This window comes from Fulmarus glacialis, unplaced genomic scaffold, assembly GCF_000690835.1.
Source record: "Fulmarus glacialis isolate BGI_N327 unplaced genomic scaffold, ASM69083v1 scaffold1445, whole genome shotgun sequence".
NCBI classification, from domain to species: Eukaryota; Metazoa; Chordata; class Aves; order Procellariiformes; family Procellariidae; genus Fulmarus; species Fulmarus glacialis.
Window position 1 is genome coordinate 24,373 of NW_009213474.1, and position 21,824 is coordinate 46,196.

The window sequence follows — 21,824 nt, forward strand, 5'->3', positions numbered from 1 at the left end:
CGCTCTTCCCCAAGCCTGTAGCGCTGCATGGGGTTGTTGTGGCCCAAGTGCAGGACCCGGCACTTGGCCTTGTTGAACCTCATACATGGGCCTCGGCCCATCGATCCAGCCTGTCCAGGTCCCTCTGGAGAGCCTTCCTGACCTCGAGCAGATCAACACTCCCGCCCAGCTTGGTGTGGTCTGCAAACTTATATGTATGTGAAGAAAGGGTGTAAAGAGAACGGAGCCAGGCTCACCACCCAGTGAGTGCCCAGTGACAGGACACGAGGCAATGGGTACAAGCTGAAACACAAGAGATTCTGCTTATACATAAGAAAATACTTTTTTACTTTAAGGTTGTTAGCAATAGGAGCAGGTATCCCAGAGAAGTGATGGAGGCTCCATCCTTGGAGATACTCGGAAGGCATCTGGACATGGCCCTGAGCCACCTGCTGTGGCTGACCCTGCTCCGAGCAGGTTTAGCCTAGCCGATCTCCAGAGCTGCCTTCCAGCCTCAACTGTCTTGTTATTCTGTCTCTGTGCTTTTTAGTCTGCTTATGAAGTTTATAAAAGAGCTGTGCAGTGCAAAATGATTTAGGACAATTGCTATTAAGCTCCCTTTTCCGTTTCTCCAGTGGAAGACTCGTGTTGATTCATCAAGGTGTTAGGAGTGTCCCCGTCCCCGCCATGCTTGCTTCCTTCCATCTTCCATTTTTTTCCAAGCTGAAAAAGGAAGTGGTGCTAAAGGGAACACATATCCTTGCTATCAAGTGATTTGAGAGTAAGTCCTGCTTTCTTGGGGCTAGGTAGCTTTGCAGTTGCAGTCTATGTATTGTTCATACATTTAAAACAAGCAATAAAACTTATAATATCCACTTACACTGAAGCGACATTACCAAATATATTGTATTTCAGGTTCCTTGGCTTGTACTGTAATTTGGGTATTTTCTTGCCAGAGCTCGAATTCAGGGGCTGCTCTCTACAGTGAACACTTGGTAAATATCCTTAGAAGTCCGAGAGATGCCTCCTCCTTGTTTGCTCTGTGTGGAATAATCTGATGTTTGTGGTGTGTGGCTGCACACAGTTGTTAGCTTGTGGCTTGTGCAACTATAGCTGTTGAACGCTAATCCCTCAACAAATGAGTAGGGACTATGACCGTGTAAACCTGGAGCAAGATATTAAGTAACTTTTCTGACTTTTACTGCACCAGAATCCTTCTAAACAAGTCTTTTCATCAGCTCTAGTGAAACCTTATAGGGGTTTTTTGGGGGGGCAGGGTGCCAAGGCCAAAGAAAGGACTATAATTCCTTTTTTAATCAGGATGCCTGAATATATAAAATGGTATGAAATAACAGGAAAACAGAAGTGATCAACAGTCATCTCAATGACTGCTGGCTATCTATGGGGTAAGGCAGTAGCAATTACTTGGGAAAATGAATTTTTGTCTAATATACTAACTCACTTTAGGTTGAAGTTAAGTCCTGGAACTATGTCATGTGGTGGGCATTGCATTCATTATGTGCTCACCCTCTTCTACTCTTTCCTAGGCATCTGCATTTGGCCACTGTAAGAAATAGGCTGCTGGGCTGCTGGTCTGACCCAGCACAGCTAGCTGTATGTATATTTGTTTTAACCTATGTCCATCTGAATAGCCTTCCAGAACGCAAAACTGGCAGCTGTCGGGCACGTTCAGCATGTAGTGTGGGTTGGGTGCTGTCTGCAGGAGCCACTGCAGGCAGTTGCTTACAGGAGCTGTAAGCAACTTCCACCTCCTGTGGAAGCTTTCTGTGGGCTGCAGGGAGGAACTCGCTGATGGCCACAAAGTGTCACATCTGCATTTTTTTCTTGCAGTCATATTGTAAGGACTCTGAATAATGGTCTTTGGCACTGATTTACTGCTGGAATTTAATTTGTTTGTGCTCTTCAGAAGTGTTCCATTTTCTTAGGACAGATCTCACTGATTCATCTCATCCACCTTACTGCAAAAAGTGAGAAATGTGCTGAAATTTGGAGAAAGAAGCTGATGGAAAAAAATCAAGGCCCAGGGTAGAAGCTCGCTTAGGCAATGTTTCTGTCCAACATGATTGATAAGAGACTCTTAGCACTGTTGGCGTAGTAATGCAGGTTGGAGTCTGAAACAAGCATGGACCAGTTAAGTAGTAGGAACTACAGGTCTTTCTAATGAGGAAGGAAGATACACAAGTGATCCAGTGGTTTCGTGCTGACTTTTATCAACAGGGAAGGAGCTAGTAACATCCTCAGTGTTGCTGAGGTTAGTCCCTGTCCCTGAAGAAGCTGGGGGAAAACGGAGAAGGTAGTAGAGCAAAAAGGAAGCATTCTGTATTCTTCAGCCTTAAACATGGTTAATAAATACATCGTATTGTTAAAGCAAGCAAGGGTGGATCCTACATCCTGAATTTTTGAAAGGGAGAGAGGTTGAACAGAGTCTTCTCTTCTCCTGCACCTGTTTGCACCCAGAATCAAGGAAAGATTGTAAAACTCTGCTACAGAAGAAATTAACTCAGTTGTTCTCGTTTTCCTCCCCCACATCTCAGTAAAACTTGACCATCTTTGTGTTCAGCTAACTTTTTTTAAAAGCTGAAATAAACCAGATGGTCCACAATTTATCCAGCATCAGTTCTGGTTCTCACTCAATGTGACAGGAGTTAACATGTGGGTGTTTCTCCTGTTCTAAAAAGGTCAGGTGTCAAGGATCAGGTAGCATGGTCACTATGGAGTGTCTGTATAGATTGTTTGAACGTATTGCGCTTTAACCTTGGAAGTATTTTGAGTAGAGGCTATTTTTAATGTCACCTATAGACAAGACATAGCATATCTGTTTTTGTTAATATTCAAAGCAAAAGCAAAAATTCCTGTGATTCATTCTTACTCTATAGTCTTAATCAAAGTCTGAAAATCCAAGTTAGTCTTCACTTCAAAGGGAGGGGTTTCTGCTGAACTAGCCTATTGACAGATGTAGGGCTTGTTAGTTGACTTCTTGTTTTACTATATATCCCTTTGTGGTGACATTCATTTTCATCATCCCGCTTAAATGGATCTGCATTAAGAAACATTCCAGTTCTTTACAGGGACAAACCTACCTGAGTGTTTCCTTTCTTCCTCCCCCCGCCCCGCCCCGAAGAATGAGAGTGCCACTTAAGCCTATCTGACACAAGAGTAATTCCTCCACCCCAGCTCAGAGAAGAACAGATAATACCTATAAATCTGGTAATCAGGGTAAATTTGAAATTCCTGTGTAGTTCTGAAGAATAGTTTTTAGTTAAAGTAAGAATTTAAAATCAAACAGTTGACTCTGTGAAGCGGGTTTAGGAGAATTAAACAGGGTGCGTCTTTGCACTCATTATTTGACTGAAGCACTAGGTTCTGCTACTAAAGAATTGTAGAACTGACTGGAACCAGAGCCCTTTTGTGTGTGTGCGCATGCATATATTTCTTTCTAAGAGAACATTTCACTATCTTACAGGTTTGTACTATCTTGTGTGATAACCAGAGGAACTGAGTCGCTTTCAGTCTCTTCACGTTCCAAATCCACAGAGAATACAGTCTCCTGTGGGACTGGATGATGAAACTAGAAGCAAGTTCTGTGTAACGAGACCTGTATTCTGCTTCGCAGAAAAAAGGAAACTGGCAGCGCAGAGCAAGGGGAATCTTTACTTTTGCAGTGCAGATTTTTGAGGGCCCTGTCAGTGGGAAACGGTGCAAAGTGACCGTCATTTATTCAGAAGCAGGTATTGTTTATGCACTTACCAAGGCTAAACAGGGAACTGTTGCTGCCAAATATCTGGCCTTCTCTACCCACTGGCAAGACCCTTTTTATCAAATTTCAGATCTCTCATCAGCAATGGGTTTTCAGGTTGTTCTATCTTTGTGATAGATAGTTTAGGCTGGAAGCAGGCTAAAAGCTTGTTCTACAGTGTGCAAAATGAAGATGGTAGCTATTTTAAGGCAATGTATTACCACTTTCCCTGTTATCTAAGACCTGGCAGCTCTCTACTTTGCTTCATATTCACCAGCAGAAGACTATTCTGGGGTGGTGGTGATCTCCACTTTGATTCTGTGAAGGAAGAATATGCAATTGCAGGGTTTGCAGTTCTGTTGAGTTGCCAGCTGCCTCGAGCTGACCTGGCAGTTCTCCATCTTGGCCCTCTAAGCTGTCTTGAAAATATGTAAAGTAGTTGGATGAACATTTTTGCTTGAACCTACCTCATGCTTGGTAACTAAAATGCGCTCTTGCTTGCATTCAGCAATACCAACTTACAGATGACCTCTTTTTCCTTTACTTTGGATTTGCAGAAGGGTGTCAGGGTGTGCTGTTACATGAGCATCTAAAAATAATGCTTCTCAAAAGCAAAACTTATTTTTGAGCTTTCTTGTCACCTGTTTTAGATCCTACTTTTCTTCCCTCCTTTCTCTATCCTTTCCATTCTGGTGTTCGCCTCTAAAAATCTCTAATAGAGAAGTGTGAGGAGAATCAAACCCGAGTGCTAGAAATCACTTCCCTGTAACTGGCTTAAGCACTTCTTGCATTCGGTAAGAAGTGCACATGGAAAGGACCTAGGCCTGTCACATCTCGCAGTCGTTGCAGCGTTCAGTGTCTGTAGGAAGCCAGGATGCTTCTGAGAACTCAGCAGCAGCTTTTGTTTTGTTTTTTAACTGCCTCTTTACTTAAAAGATGCTCCAACATTGATGTCTGAGATAGTAGGTCTAGTGACTTTCTTGGTGTCATTGGGTGGTTCTTTCTCAGTCTGTCCTTTTTTTTGTCTCTGCTGTCAGTCTGTCTCAGGTATCACTGATTAGATCACTGGTCTTGACTGCCTGTATAAGGCTAATTAAATTCAAGAACTAATGTTCTGGCATCTTACTGACATACTTACAAGAAGTATAATCTAGAGCGTGTACTTTGTGTGTTCTTCCATCAGATGTTCTCAAAACCTTTCATAAACATGAATCCTCAAATATCACTGTGATAAAGTAAATATATGTCCCTGCTTCCCTTAGGGGGACATATATTTATGTTTAGTTGGCTCAAGATGAGGGAGCTTTTGAAGAGAGTCCCAATAGTAAGTCTTGTTCCTGAGCTCTGCTGCAAAACAATACCATAAGCAGTCTACGCTATCTAGATCGTTGTGATCAGGACTGGAGGAGCTAAACATAAGTGTGTACAGACTACAGCTCCTGTTTTAACCTTTTTAACCTTTTAAAAGTGGATTTCCTGTGTGGCCTTTTCTCTGAAGATAGCTGCTGAAAATGTGGATTATAATAAAAAATAGTACTAGCTTTTTGTGTGTGTGCCAGACAATCGGCTAGGAAATCCTGTTCCTGTTGGGTGCACATCAGTGTCTTCTGATATCACAGCTGCCACAGCTCTTCTAGTCTCAGTAAAATATAGAATCATAGAATAGAATCATGGCATGGTTTGGGTTGGAAGGGGCCTTAAAGATCATCTCGTCCAATCCCCCTGCCGTGGGTAGGGACATCTTCCACTGGATCAGGTTGCTCAGACCCACGTCCAACCTGACCTTGTACACTTCCAGGGATGGGGCATCCACAGCTTCTCTGGGCAACCTGTGCCAGTGCCTCACCACCCTCACAGTAAAGAATTTCTTCCTAGTATCTAATCTAAATCTACCCTCTTTCAAAATATGCAGATAATATCACCAGAGACGAAAACTCTTGCTCCCGATGAAGCTAATAACCTATGAGAGTAAAGCTATGACTGAAATGTGTTGTGTCTCACTGTCTTGAACAGTGATGAGTGTTAGTATTAGGACTCATTAGCGTATGGGGAAATGAAGAGAATTATGTCCTACTTGGCAACATGGCATTTGTTGGCCGAGGAAGTGTAGAGGAAGCTGAAGGAGCCCATCAGTGTGACCTGCAGAAAACTTCAGATTGGGAGGAGAAAATCTAACGCTGTTTTGCATCACATGAGCGAGAGGCAAACAGTTTGAATAACTGCAGTGTTAGATGCTGCTTTCCTCTTCCTTACCTATTGTAGGGATAGATTAAAAATATGGATTGGAGGGAGCATATAGATCTCTTCCTACAGCATAAATCCTGTTCCATATTCATGGTTTAATTAAATTGCAGGGAGATGCTGAAGTTGATTTAGATATCAAGAGATCTACCCTGACCACAGGCCTGAAGAGGACGGTGGAATATAGGAGTTTCTGTTGCCAGCAGCTGCAGTAGGATATAGTCCTCAGCAGTGCACAAACATCTCTAGGTGTTTTTTTTTTTCTTCCATCAAAAAGTTCCCTTTTGTTTTTCCCCTCATTTTGTTGCCCTTGAGTTTTCCAAGAAATGCCATTTACTCTTTCCTCCATTGAATTTGCATATGCTTTCAAATTTTTTGGACAAGTTTAAAAATCCTAACATGAAAAATAAAACCCAACAAAACAAAAATCTTGATCATTCAAAAATGTCATTAAGGAGCTGTGAGTTGCTATGTCCAGTATTTTGGGAGGTGGCTTGCACTTCAGGATGGGAGTGGTTTGCTTCTTTTCCTCTACAGAAAATTAAACTTTTTTTTTAACAATAGGAAAAACAAATACGGGATTCTCAGCCAGCCTTCCTATTAGCTGCCATGTCTTGCATCTTTCTCTAAGGCCTCATGTAACCCCGAGCCAACTGGAAGCTGTGCACAAATTGCCATTGTTTAGATGAACATTCTTCCTTCCCAACTTCTCAGGTAGCTTCCGTAGCTAAAGCCAAGGCTACTGTGAACAGCCAGTACGTATAGAGGAGGAAATCGTTTGATAGTAGAGGAGTTGACGCGCATCTCCACTTCTTGGCCACGAAGTGATTTTATTCAGATGTAAATATACTAGTGGCTGAGAACCAACATGGTGGAGCAACGGAGAACCATCTCCAGAGGCTAGTTTTTTTAAAACACAGGAATACTCTTTTTTCCAAGTTTCTGTGGTATGTAAGCTGGCGTGTTAAGGCCTTTCTTTGTGGCCTTAAGCACAGAAAAGGCATAACAGAATCCAGAATTGCTTGATGTGACATGCTCAATACTGGCAAAACATCTGTGATTATGGCCAGGTTGTTATTTTGCAGACAGCTGTGGAAATTCAGGTCCTTCACCTTCCTCCGCTGTTCTCCTGTCCCTCTACTGCAAGTTGCTGCTCTCACAGGTCTGCCAGCAGTTCATGTTAACCCGCTAATCCACAGACAGGGGCGAGGTCTGTTTAACATCGCTGTTAATGACCTGGATGAGGGAGCAGAGTGCACACTCACCAAGTTTGTAGATCATGTGAGACGTGGGAGAGCAGTCAGTATGGTGGAGAGCATGGTTGCCATTCAGAGACACTTTGGCAGGTTGGGAAGATGGACTGACAGGACCCTCGGGAAGCTCAGCAAAGGCAAGAAGGCAAATGCAGAGTCCTGCACCTGGGATGGAGTAAGCCCCTGGAGCAGGACAGGCTGGGAAGCAGCTTTGCAGCAAAGGACAAGTTGGACATGAGTCAGGCAGCGTGTCCTTGCAGCAGAAAGGCCAACTGCATCCTGGGCTGCACTAGCAAGGGACAAGGAAAGGAGTCTTCCGTCTGGCCTTTGTGAAACAACAGTCCTGCATCCAGTTTGAGGCTCTGCAGTATGGGGAAGGCGTTGACATACCGGAGCACATCCAGCAGAGCTATCAGAGTGGGGAGCTGTAGAGTACCACAGAGGAGGAGACGCTGAGGAGACTGAGTATCTTCAGCCCTAAGTAGTGATCTTACTGCTGGCCTACAGCTACTTACTGGGAGGGTGTAGAGAAGGTGGAGGCAGATTCTTCTGAGGGTATGTAGTGGAAGGATAAGAGGCAATGGACAGATGGGAAATTCTGAATAGATCCAAGGAAAAAAAGTGTTCATTATGAGGGTGATCAAACACTAGACTAAGTGCCTAAAGAGGCTGTGGGACCTCAGTCCTTGGAGATATGCAAACCCAGACTGGACTGGTCTGAGAAACCTGCTCTTGTTGGCCCTGGTTTGAGCAGGAGTTTGCACCAGAGCCCTCCAGAGATGCCTTCCACACGGGGAGTCTGTGATGTCTGGAGGTCACTGCTCGAAGCAGGGCCAACCCCAAGGTTAGGCTCGGAGCCCTATCTGATTGACTTTTGAATAGCTCCAATGATGGAGAGTCCACAGCTACTCTGGTCCCTTTTCCAGTGTTTGACTACTCTCATTGTGAAGAATTTTGTCCTTATATCTAATTGGAATTTTCCTTGCTGCAGCTTGTGTCCTTTTCCTGTACACCCCTGAAACAAGTCTGGGGTCATCTTCACTATAACCACTAATTGATTAGCTGAAGACTGCATTTTAGATTACCTCCTCAGTCTCCTCCAGGCTGGATGAGTCCAGTTAACCCAGTGTCTCCTTTTCCACTATGTTCTTCTGCCACATCACCATTTTAGTGGCCTCCACTGGACTAGCTGTGGTAGCACAGGCTCGTGAGGCTGGCAAGCACCTCTGGAGGTCATCTGGCCCACCCCCCTGCTCACGCTGGATTTAGGGGTGCTATACTGAAATAGCAGGATGAGGAAGGGTGGCTGCTTGTTCCCTAGGCTAGGTGTGGGTGACTGGGACGAAGGGAGGGATGCAGTCATCTTCCCGGGAGATGGCAATTTATTGCTTCTGTAGGCTGAGCACATTGTACCCACTGAAATTACTTTAATCTCTGGCTACGGAAAACAGTTTTCCCTACCTAGCAACTAGTAAGAGGGCAAAATCCTTGCATCCCAGCAGGTCTTCAGGAAGTGAAAAAAAATCCATTACACCTCTGCTAGGATTTGGGGCATTTTTCCTTTGAAAGGTAGCAAGAGTTGAAAGAGTTCTCAAGGTAGGATTGTGTGCAGGGCTAGCTGAATCTTGCTAAACTAGGAAAAAGTATTTGTGAAATGTTCAGCATCCAGAAGAGCTCAGTGTTTCCATCACCCTTTACTTGGTGCCGTAGTTGTGACCTCTACCAGTGGTCAGGTCCTCACCACTGACTGTGGAGATGCAACCATCAGCTGCATTGCTCTCAGCGTTTCCCGCAGCTTCTGGATATCAAGGCTTCCTGATCAGGTGCAGCACCGGGCTGCTTGTTTCGGCGTATCTGGCAATAGCCTGGTCCTAGAGATGAAACTTCAACCAGAGAAGCGACAAGATCACTTCTGAAACCTCAGCTGCTCCACTGGTGCTTGTGAGGCAAAACCAGCATGTCCCATTGTTGCTTCTGCAACACGCTGGCTGTTTAGATTTTGTGCCTCTAAATGAGTTAAGTTCTATAAAAGATTATTGTTCTGACTCCTTAAAACTGACAGGTGATTGCACAGGGAAATCCACCTCTGGATAAGCACGTAGTATGAATGTAAAGTGTTTCCCTTAGATTTCTGGACTTAGGCATCAACATCAAAATCATTTAGTGAAAAAATCATTCTTCCTCGGTCACCTGTTCAACTCATTCTGCTTTGTTTATCACATATACTCAATTTTATTATTTTAATTTATGTCTGTGTCAGCCTCAGTCAAGATGCAGGATGATTGCTGTATGTATCTCCCCCAGGCTTTTGTTTTCAGCAGATCATGTGTGACAAGCAGGTGCTACGTGTCGTTTAGAAGGACTAAAACTGATTGCTGCTTGTGAGAGAAAAGAGCCTGTGCTGTGTCTCTAGATTGTGGCTTTTGTTGAGCATTTTCATCTCTGATATATTACAACATGATTTTTCTCTTCCCTCCCATTGCACAATGAAGTATTACAACATGATTTTATTATTTCTTTTTCTCTTCCCTCCCATTGCACAATGAAATGATGTTGTATTTTTGTCAGACTAATAAAATAGCAAATCCAACAAGTTTAGCTTCTGATTTCATTGTTCTTTTTCAGCCTTTTGTTGTTCAGTCTGAAGCCTTGTCTTTAGCCGTTGCTTGTCTCCTCTGTGGTCTTTGATGGTTCAGGCTAATCCCTAATGAAGTGGGCAGAGTATTGCCAAAACAATCCCAAGGCCTTTATATTTATTCTGGCAATATTGCAAGAAAAGTTCAGCTGTAAATGGGAAAATATGTCAGAAATTTAAGGCCCGACAGATTCTTGTGCCTCAGACAACAGAAGACAGAATTTACATCATCAGAAAGCTCAGGAAACTCAGATCTCTGGTTCGTTTTGGTGCTGACAATTCCCACTTGTTGGTTGATATCTCTGTAACAGCAGCCTTGCTTTTTCCACCAGTTCAATTCTGATATGGTTTTAATCACTTTTGAGAACCTCTGGAGCTAAAAACACTATTCTAAACTCCCCGAAACCTCAGTTTCTCAACTTTCAAATAGTTTGAAGTCTTTGTTGTGGGATAGCTGCTGCAATCATCTGAAGATTGTAGTAGCAAAGGAGCAAGAAGATAAATATTTCGTAGCTGTTTTGGTGTCTTATCACTACTATTAAAAGTGCTTTGAGGACCAATGAAGTTAATGACAAATATTGGAAATAGCTTAAATCTTAATGAGGAAAATTAGGTGATTAGTATAGGGTTTGGGTCAGGAAAGCAGCCATCTGAATACAACGAATGCCTCATTTTTGTGCGGGTTACAGAGTAGTTGAGACATGGCTGTACTTAATGTTTTTAGCACTACTAACTTTCAGGTGATGGAGAGTAATTCAGGTGAGGTCCTGCAAGAACGTCCCTTCTTTTTGTCCCAGGACTTTTAGTTACACCTTTCCAAGGGAGAAAGACCAATTATCCCTTGTGTTGGGGAAACACATCAAACAGTTCCCATGAGAGCTAAAGCCCTCTTGTATTGCAGCTGTGTCTCCTGTCCTGTAGAAGTTGGATTTAGCCGGAGTGGGCTCATTTTTCATGACCCATACGTTTTTTGAGCTCTTCTTGGAGACTATCTAAAAGCCTAGCTAAAACCAAAATGCAATATTTCTTTCTTATGTCTTAATCATAGTTACCCGCTGCTGAAGCTGCCGCTGCCTGGAACAGGACCTGTGGAGTACAGCACCCCCGTGAAGGATTACTCTCCACCCTCTCCAGACACGGGTCTGCAGCAAGGGGATCTCAGCGAGCGTCCCGACTGGGTGAGTCCTGCACTGGGGGCAGCTGGGTGTGTATGGGGGGGAGATGAGATGAGATGGTGAAACATCCCGGCTGTGCTACCTACACTTCACTGTAATCAATGGAAAATATTTCTGGTGACGTGTTGCTTTATGTAACTGCTAAGTTTAGGCTGTATTTGTCTTGTATTAGTCTTACTCTATCAGAAAAACAGCTGCTAGGCGTTTGCAAGAGTTAAAAGCTTTGAAATGTTGTTAAGAGCTCATTTTTCAAGGAGAACTTTATCTAAGGCAAGTAGTACACTTTTTAAAGCATTGTTAGGTTTTAAATAAGTTTAATGATGGGTTCTGGCATAATAGGCCCCAATTTCCTAATGGCATACGAAGGCATGCAGTTTCCCTAGAGCAGCAGGACAAGCCTCCTGCTGAGATGCACCACTTCACATGCCTGCCCTTGGCCTCCTCTGAAGGGTGAGAATAGGATTTAGTCAGCCTTTACTGCTGTTAACTGTCTGTGGAGATGTTGCCAGTAATGACATGGTGGTTTTGGTGTTGTCAACCTCTCTCTGAAGGGATCTGGATTCTGGCTATCAACCAGCCTATCCTTCGAAGATCACTAACTAGCTGTCAGAATGGAAATGTCTGTCTGGCCTGGAGGTGGAAGACAGACTGTCCAGCTCCTCAGCACTTGCAATTTTCTCTCCTTTGGCCTTAAAATACTGCGTCTAGCAGGGTTTTTTCTGATGATATAGGTAGTCTAGGCTTCACCTCCAAGACATAGAGTTTTTTCTTAAGAATTAGAATTTAGGCAGCCAAAGAGTCTGGCTGTGGAGCTAGCTACTAGTGTGGTCTAGGGAGTTTAGGGATGCTTGAAGAACCTGGTGAATTGGGTATAATCTAAAGGTGGGTTTTGGGTTTTTTTTTTTTTGATTGGCTGGTATGTATCATGCAGGTAAACTAGACTTCTATCTTTATGTTACAAGTAAGGAATTAACTTTTGTTTTGCATGAACAAACTGGATGCTTTCCGAGAAGGCTGATAGCCTGGTCCAGGAAATGAGGAAACAATTCTAAAGTCATCCTTTGTAACCTGCATTGTTCTCTTTCATTCCAGGGTCTCTTAAGTAGAAATTACCCGTTGGGTTAATGCTTTTGATGCCTCCAGCTCTCTACTCTCTCCATGTGTGCTCTTTTCACTGTGATTGAAATCATTTGCTGCCTTCTACACTCCTGGGTGCCACTGAGAGCTTTTTGCACTATGCTGTTAACTCAGGCTGCTGCTGGCTGATTAAATCTTCCCTTCTGCTTTGTTGCCTAGTTCAGCTAACAGAGCACAAACGTTCTGGCTGCCACGGCACGTCAGCGCTGCAGTCCCCAGAGCAGGGTCAGCAGCCCGGGCACAGAGACCAGGAAGATTTAAATGGCACACAGCAGAATCAGCACAGGTTGGGGGAACCACAGCATTGTGAGAGGCAGTGAGTCCCTGCTCCTGCCTTTTATTCCAGTACCAAATTCAGCAGGCGCTGGCAAGAAGTGGCTGGGAGCCTCTGCCTCACAAAGAAGTGCAACAGACTGCTGCCAAAATGGTCAGTGGCATTTTGCCTCTTTGAGAAACAGACTCTTTTTGTTCTTGCTAGGTTAGTACTGTCATGTTTCACCTCTAATTCGGGAAAGGAAAATATAGTCTGGCAAACCCCTTCCTGAAAGGTTGCCAAGCTGTGGTCTAATTCTGCTAAGCAGCTTCCCACTCACCGTGTGTTTTCATTCTCCCTCTGGTTTTCCCCACAGTATGTTGGTGCTCCTGTGGCCTACATTCAGCAGATCTTTGTGAAAGCTACCGTCTCCCCATGGCAGAAGAACTTCCTTGCTGTTGATGTATTTCGTTCACCACTGTCCCGCGTCTTCCAGCTAGTGGAGGAGATTAGAAACCATGCCCTGAGAGACAGGTAATTACTGTTCATTAAAGTTTGTGTCGAAGGCAGACTGGCCCACTGTTGTACACACCCATCTTCTAAATTACTGCCTCGTAAGTCTGATTATTAGCTTTGACTTTGTAAGATTCTCAACATTAAAAGAAAATGAGGGATCACTGTTAACAAGTGACATCATATCCATCTGCATGCGTAGAGCAGTTTAACTTTTGTGCTAGAGAACTTGCCTGTCCTCTAGTCACTGATAATTGTCAGGAACCTTCCAGTCAGAGTCTTAGGCAGAGGGGTCTGGAAGGGTCCTCCAAGGTTATACCTGTTACAGCAGATGGCAGCGTCATATAATCCCTTCATAAGCATGCAAGTTTTGTATTAAAGCAAGTTCATTTGAGCCCACTATGCCTATTGTGAAGCTCTTCTAGAATTTCATGTGTCAGGAACCTTCTCCTGACTTTCCACTTCAGCTATATTTAGGACCAGTTTATACTTGCTTGTTTTTGTCCTGACACGGTCTTTGTACAAAAATAGCTTTCCTCTGCTTCCAGATATTTACAGGGAGAACTCATACTCCCCACCCCAAATCCTTGTTTGTTAAGCTAAACATATGAAACCATTGGCTTACTCTGGTAAGACGGCTCTGTACTCAGTTGGTCATCCTGGTTGCTCCTCTTGGCACTGTTGTTGTTAGTGTATCATTCCTGAATGTGGGAGATTAGAACTGTACACAGTATTCTCAGAGAAGTTTCATTCGTGCATTATTTTCCGTGGAAATGCCTTTCTTGAAATACGGTGAGATTGCAGGTCCCTTTTTCATGGCCAGTCATATCAATTTTACACATTATGAAGTGATTGATTAACTTCCCCATGTCCCTCTCTGTCATTTCCAGCTGATGAGCTCCCACCTTATAGCAGAAGCTCTTTTTAGTTCCCAAGTCTTGCACTTTGTGCTGTTAATAGAAAGGGGATTAAATTTATTCCAGCCCTCGCATCATCCATTTCAGATATTCTGTTCCTTTTCTGTATGAACGGTGTTTCTTTATTTTGTGTCACTGGCAGATGTTCCTATATCTTATTCCAAGGTTATTGATAAAAATATATAATAATCCTGGTTCTGTAAACTGTCTGTGAGAAATTCCACTTTGTTTTCCTCAGTACTGGCGGTTCCCCTTTCAGCAGCCCCATGACCATTTTCCTGTTAACCTTGTTCTTTACTGCATCACAATTTTTGTGCTAACTTCTGTCTTTCCTGTGCATTTTCTGTGTGGTGCTGCATCAGAAGCTTTATTGGGGCCCAAGTAGATGAGATCTGCTGTGCTTTCCCCATCCAAGAAGTCAGGCATTTTAAAGAAAAGACCACTCAGATTAGTTTGGCATATTCTTTCTTTGTAAATCAAGAATACATTTTATACACCTTAACTTGCCTATGGTTTTTTTTACATAAGTTTTCCTTCGAGTTCTAAGTTTTTATTTGTGGTCAAGTTCTTCGCTGGGTTTACTTTCTAAGGACAGAAAGGCTTCCCTACTTGTCTGTCTATGTTCAGTGAGAATAATGATGCTGAGAACAGGCCAAGTGTGATGAAAAATGGTGAGATTAGAGTCTTTGATCATCTCCTGGCTTTTCAGCCAGGTGCTTTCTTCATTCTTTGTCCTCTAACTCACACGGGTAGAGAAGATTTACTGCTTGTTCATACTTCCTTGACAGCATCCCTCATTCCTTCATTTTTGAGGGCATCCACTTTACTACTTTAGCTGGTGATTTTGTCCTTTTTTTAAAACCATTCCTTGCAAGCTAGCTGTCTGCTCTCTCTGATAATTTTTTAGAAATGCCATTTATGCTGTTAAATACGTTGTTCTTTCCTACCAACTCACAAAGCCTTGGCACTGACATTCTTTCTGCGTTTTCAGTTCATCTCCTCCTCCTAGGGCAATGAAGCTGGTGAAGGCTCTGGAGCACAAGTCTGATGAGGAGCGGCTGAGGGAACTGGGGTTGTTTAGCCTGGAGAAGAGGAGGCTGAGGGGAGACCTCATTGCGCTCCACAACTACCTCAAAGGAGGTTGTAGCGAGGTGGGGGTCGGTCTCTTCTCCCAAGGAACGCACGATAGGACGAGAGGAAACGGCCTCAAGTTGCGCCAGGGGAGGTTTAGATTGGATATTAGGAAAAATTTCTTCACCGAAAGGGTTGTCAAGCACTGGAACAGTCTGCCCAGGGAAGTGGTGGAGTCACCACCCCTGGGGGTATTTAAAAGACGTGTAGATGTGGTGCTTAGGGACATGGTTTAGTGGCGGGGGGGGGAGGGGTTTAGTGGCGGGCTTGGCAGTGCTGGGTTAACGGTTGGACTCGATGATCTTAAAGGTATTTCCCAACCTAAATGGTTCTATGATTCTATATGTGTAAATTTAGATAATAATCGGTGTATAGTTGCCAGTTACAGGTTAGAAACAACTTGCTCCTAGTATATGTGCTGTCTTCTCATTATCTCTCCTTGGTGTTGCCCTTGATGAACAGTGATGCAGCATGGAGGCAAAATTAAACTTACATAGCCACCAGAAGGAAAAGGCTGGGTAGTTGGTTTAGACCTGAACCTTGGGATAAGGGCTCCCATTTTGGTGAAGGACTCAGATATTTCAGGAAACATCTAGCTTTGAGATAAATTCTAAAATTACCTCAGAAGTCATTATGAAGTTCCTGGTTGTCAGTTCCTTTCGTCAGTATCAAAGTTAAGTGCAGCTGATTTTCTTAATATGAAAAAAGCATTATTTTATACTGAAGTGGTACAGAAGGAGCTGAAAATTATTGACAATAAGAAATGGATAAGAAACACAAGGTGATTATATTTTCATCAGCTGTAAGATCACTGAAACATTGAGCAGTCATTTGTAAAAAGTCAGAAGTGACCTGAAATTTGTAGTTTGCTTCAGTTCATGTTTTTTAGTATCGCTCTGTGCATCCACAACATCCCGGTAGGGACATTGGCTGTGTGTGTTTAGTTCACAGATAAGAACGTACATAGGCTTATCTGCGGTGTAAGCTGTTATCACTGTTATGTTTCAGAGTTAGCTAAAGCTGAAAGACTAAACAATAGTTACTCTTCCTGGAGTATTATCGGAGGCATCACTGCATCAGTTCCTTTAGATTATCTGTCAGAAAGCTTCTGTTCCTATAAACACAGTATTTTCAAGCATGTATTTTAGTATTTTCTTTTGGTGGCTGTGTCTTTTCTAGGTAGCTTGCCATATAGTGACAGAATGTAGATTCTGGAGGGAGTGTTCACAAAGACATAACTCAAATCATCATTAGTTAGTTTCCATGTTTTCTCTTTGTAGTCATTTAAACTCCTCTAGAGAAGGCATTTTACAATAGGACCCTAACTGATTCATTTTCTGGAGCCACTTTCTCTGTAATCTGTGAGATTGGAGCCAGGAAAGACTGGTCTCTTATATCTTAACTTAGCCTGTCTTAAATATACCCTTCCTGGGCAAATCCCACGACTTGCCCATATCATGTTGAGGGAAGCGTTCTCTTTTGGACTAGCAGCTCTTCCTTGTCTAGCCAAATAGTGTGCTGCCAGGTTTTGTCACTAAACCTTCACAGTCAGATCCTATTGTAAGCCCAAGTTGGGTTTTGCTTGAATTACTAGTTGACAAAAATTATGTAATTGTGTTAAAATGAAGTTCGGGAACAAACACAAGTTCCTTTTCATACCAGTTACACCTCTGTTAATTTCTGAACCTGTAAGGCATTTTCTTTTCCATACAATGCAGAGGGGTTCTGAAAACGTTTTGCACAGTTGCAGATGTTGAATCCTTTGTACATTTTAGAGCACTCCATACACCTTAAATAATCCACATCAGGTTAATTAACTATTAATTAATAAAGATTTCTGTAAAATGTCCCATTGCATATGGGACATTTGGAAAGAAGTATGCAGAGGAGTTTGAAGTCTTTGAAGAAGAATTCCAGGGAGACAGTTTCTCTGTAGACTGGAGGTATCTTAAATGTGGAACTGAAAATTGTGGCACCTAGGATGGGTGAAGAGTGAAAGCTGTGTGGTCAGACAGTGTGCAGAGAAATGCTAACGGCGTTCTGGAGTCTGTACACCTGTTACAGTGAGATCCTGGTAATGGCCTGAGACTCTTGATCCTTGGTTGTGAAGAACAAGAGCAGTAACGTGGTGATGCAGGTCCTTGGGGTATTAATCTCAGCAGCTTTGCCTTTTGTTTGTGAGAGTTGCAACATACACGGCAGTGTCTAACCTTTGTTTGCGTTTCAGTTCTGGTGTCAAAAGCTTGGAGGAAGTTTGCCTTCAGGTAACAGATCTTCTGCCTGGCCTCAAGAAGCTGCGGAATCTGCTCCCCGAACATGGCTGTCTGTTACTGTCTCCAGGGAACTTCTGGCAGAACGACCGTGAGCGATTCAATGCTGACCCAGATATCATCAAAACCGTCCACCAGCATGAGCCAAAGACATTACAAACATCAGCTACTCTTAAAGGTAAGAGGTTGAAGTGCCAAAGAAGTTATGAGAAATGCCTACAGCTTGCATCGCTGTTTTGTCCTTGGTATCTCCAACACCTAGATTGCCAATATTACCAAATTGGGTGGCATTTTGTTATTCAGCATCTGGAATGAAACAACCAAATATATGTCATCTCTCATTTTGTATCTGTATTTGAATTCAGTTCTGTATTTGTGGAAAGTAAATAATTCCACTCAGTCAGACTCCTTTCTGTAACTGTAAAAATAGCAGGTAACTTGTCCAAGTCTTTTTGTTCCTGGCACTCTAAATTTGCTCTAGCCTATCTTTTTCCCCTCACGCTATTGTCTGTCATATTCAAAGACTGTCTCATTGTCACAGATAAATGAACATTCATCCTGCTCCCTCTTGTGCGTTCACTGACAGTTGCTTGCGTATAGCCCGTGTTGACACTGGATATCATAAAAGTATTTTTCTCTCTTAATTAAGCAAATAAGCCTGACTATGTCTGAGATCATATTGTTTAATGGTTCCGTAAGGCCAGAGGAAATGCTGCTCCTTTGGTTTCAAAGGAACTTCATAGGTGTCGGCAAGCCTGTAGTATGACATGTCTGAACAGGGGTTTTGTAACCCTAAAGTGAGTTTGTGTTAAAGGTTATTTTTTGAGCATCCAGAGTGTGTGCCCACTGTGGTCTGGAGCACATAGAGCCTCTCCTTGAGCGCTCATTCACAAAACAAGATGGAGGTCCACAACATCCTGGGAATTCCTGAGAACAGTGGTAGTGTTCATCATGATGCATAATTTTTTCAAGTCTGCGTTTTAGCGCACAAGAGTAATAGACTTTTAAATAGTCCTTTGCAATGCAAAGTCTTCCGGGAAGACTCTGGTTCAAATCACACATCGACATGCACAAAAACAAGTGTCTAAGGATTTCTTTGGCTGCATCCTTAAAGATAATGTCTGTCTCCTCTGTTGAAGGACAAATTGGATGCCCACTTGACATGCCTGTACACTAACACACACAGCACGGGGAGCAAACAGGAGGAATTAGAGGTGTGTGCAGTTGGAGGGCTACAACCTCGCCCAGCTCACAGAGATGACGTGGGGTAGCTCTCAGTACTGGAATGCTGCTGTGGGTAAATGCAGGCTCTTCAGGAAGAAGGACGGGCTGGGAGGGCGAGGAGTTGTCCTTTCTGTGAGCGAGCAGCGGGAACGTGTGGAGCTTTGCTTAGGAACAAGTGATGAGCTAGTTGAGAGCTTATGGATTAGGATTAGAGGGCAGACCTTGTCTGCTACAGACTGCCTGGTCAGGAAGAAGAAGGTGAGGACAGACAACTTCCCCACAGGAAGGAAGATTTTTCTTGTGTTTAAAGGAAATTTCCCGTGTTTTAATTTGTGCCCATTGCCTCTTGTCCTGTCACTGGGCACCACTGAGAAGAGACACTCCATCTTCTTTACTCCCCTGCATCAGGTATTTATCCACATCGGTAAGATCTCACCAGAGCACTGAGAAGGTGTTTCCTCAGTAGTTCTCATTCAGCATTCTTCATGATTAACACCTCTTGTATCCCATCTTTTTTGTTTATTTTGTTGTTATCCTAATGTTTCGTCCATACTGTGTTTTTGCAGATCTGTTGTTTGGACTGCCTGGGAAGTACAGCGGGGTGAACCTCTATAATAGGAAGCGAGTGGTATCATACACTGTCACACTGGGTCTCCAGCGATATGATTCCAGGTAAGGAGCTTTAGCCTGTGCTATTTCTATGTTAGGGATCCCTTGTTCAATTCTTGGCAAGTTTGCTGTTTTCTCTACTCTGATTATTGTTATGTTTTTCTTTAATCTCCATTTTCTTGTGTTTTAGAGTATTTTAGGATCTTTTGAACATGCTATGGAAAAACAGCGTGCTGTTTTTGGAAGAAAACTTGCTGTGTTTTAAGGAAATAAAATATTATCGGTTCTCAGTTTCTCTTTGAAAAAAGTATATATAATACCCAAAGCTGCCAGTGGGAGTTCCTCTGATGACGGCTTCATCTGCACACAGAGCTGTCATTGTTGCAGCCAAGGCCCAGTAGGTCTTTTGACCCAGTTCCTGGTGCATAGAGTGGTTTGCTTTCCAGTAAGCACTAATTCAGCTGGTACCAACTGTGAAACCCCTTTAGCAGTGTTGGCAAAGGTGGCTTGGATTGAGTGGATCTGAGGACTAAACGTTCTGCTCAGTGCTGCACAGAATTCCCCAAGGAATGCCTAGGACAGAATTGGCAGCGCAGGAGTTGAAACTTGCTCTGCCGCCGCCCATGCAAGAACCCTCCAGCCTCAAGGACTGTCATGTAGCACCTTTCATCGGCCATACTTATATAAAATTCAGGGGATGTTTGAGACTACAGCATGTTCTATTCCCCAGGGCCAAGATCGTGGATGATGAGCCCTTGCTTTAAATAGTTTTGCGAAGTCTTCATAGCTATCTTTGAATCTTCGTAGAAATCAAGGTCTGTGAGATTGCCACAGTACAGATGTGACACATGTAGTTTGGGCCGCAGAGGAACAGACTTAGGAGTCAGGCCTAGAGAGAACCATGCTTTGTAAGTCTGTGTGAATCTATGGAGCTTCTTCCTTCTTGATCTGTACCCACTGAGCTCCTCCTTGGAATTGTGTGCTGGTTGTTGGGTACAGTGTAAGTGACATCCTCCTGCTTGCTTTTCATTCCAGGTTCCTCAGCAGCCTCCGCTCTCGCCTCAAGCTGCTGCATCCCAGCCCTAACTGCACGCTGCGAGAGGAGAACATCATTCATGTCCACTTCAAGGAAGAGATTGGCATTGCTGAGCTGATACCCCTCGTCACCACTTACATTATACTCTTCGCTTACATCTACTTCTCCACACGTAGGTTTGTGGGGTGGAGGGCCTTGAGGGGAGAGCAAGCTAATAAGCCACCTTTATACCTGCCAGCTGATATGTAAGGGATCAGTGGTGCGGTGCCCTTTCCATGGCTACAGATAAGAGAGGCTTCTGTCCATAGCACTGCTGTTCCCTCCTGTGAAAGGTGGTGTTGAAATTTTACCCTGAACTTTCATGTAGAGAATTAGTAGTCCTGTTTATCTGATTTCTGCTAATTTGTCCCTCTTAGCCAGTGTGGTGTTATTCCTTGTGATATCTTCTGGGGTGTCTTCTGTCTTAGGCAGCTTTAAATGCCATAGTAATGACATTTTTTTCAGTTCAGAGAGACTAATTCATTGTCAGACAGATCAAATACATGTTCTGAGCTGGTGGTTTTAGACCTTACTAGCCACATTTAAGTTCCTTTTTTCATGTCTCAACAGTGCTCTACTGGATCTAGTTTGAGCTGCAAGCCATGCATTATCCTCTGTCCCACCCTTGTTACAGTACCTCTTATGTACTGGGAGGCTCTGGGAGCTGGGAGCTGCATTTCAGACATTGAGACTGATCTACCACTACTTCTGGGTTGCAGGATATTAAGCTACCTGCTGAAATAAGTCAGGATGAGGATCCCTTATTGATTTTTTATTAATATGTAATTTTCTTTTGCTTGGTAACCGAGACTTTGCATTCTGTTTTTCAGGGAAGATTGACATGGTGAAATCGAAATGGGGCCTGGCACTGGCAGCGGTCGTGACGGTGCTCAGCTCTCTGCTCATGTCCGTTGGGCTGTGCACGCTGTTTGGTTTGACACCTACTCTTAATGGAGGGTATGTTTCCAGCACCAAACCTCTTCCTAAAGAAGGGTAGATGGAGGTGAAATCATTTAAAAACAGCTGTTAAATGCTTAATCTTTAAGATCTAGTATTTTTCAGATAAGCTTATGAGATACTATTTTACACACTGCTGTGCAAAATTATCCTCAGATACTCTCCTGGGCTGAAGGGCCATGTGTTTCTCTGCTGGCCAGCCAATAGACCTGACTGGGTCCCAGTCTTCCTGGAGATGCCTTATTGCTTAGCAATTGGCTCTTTCTGCCTAAAGCAGAAGGAATTGTTGGGGCAACGGCTTATTCATAACTTGATTTCCTGGCAGCTAAGTAGGCTCTCACATACCTTCCTCCTGCAGTGACTTGTCGTAGCATCCAGAAGGGCTTGTTACCTTTTCTCTGGCTGATGGAGGTTCATTACATTTTACTCAGAAAAATCTTTAAAGGTGGCAGAACTGACCTGTAGTATTTGTGCCTGGGAGGCTACCTGGGTGACTTTGCACCCACCACTGATAGTTGTCGGCTCTTCTCCTAACTGGGGTTCCTGCGCGTGTTAGAGTTGGTGTTTGGGACTTTTGATGTGGTTATTACCATGCATTATATTTGTGTCAAGCTGAAAAGCTCTGAGAAAGCTCTAACTGGCACCTCACCTACCTGAGTTCTACACACTGTTCATTTCTTGCTAATTAAAGTTCAGTT

The 21,824-nt window shown here is 43.4% G+C and overlaps 1 protein-coding gene across 1 annotated transcript in view; it reads left to right on the forward strand.

The window, feature by feature from the left end:
- SCAP (SREBF chaperone) overlaps positions 1-21,824 on the forward strand; it is a gene marked incomplete at its 3' end in the record, with an annotated part of 45,815 nt that overhangs the window by 3,531 nt on the left and 20,460 nt on the right. The window contains exons 2-7 of the mRNA XM_009578194.1: positions 10,914-11,043; positions 12,807-12,964; positions 17,219-17,439; positions 19,052-19,157; positions 20,130-20,302; positions 21,000-21,126. Of these exons, the coding sequence (XP_009576489.1) occupies positions 10,914-11,043; positions 12,807-12,964; positions 17,219-17,439; positions 19,052-19,157; positions 20,130-20,302; positions 21,000-21,126 (915 nt within the window). The remainder of the gene's footprint in view (positions 1-10,913; positions 11,044-12,806; positions 12,965-17,218; positions 17,440-19,051; positions 19,158-20,129; positions 20,303-20,999; positions 21,127-21,824) is intronic.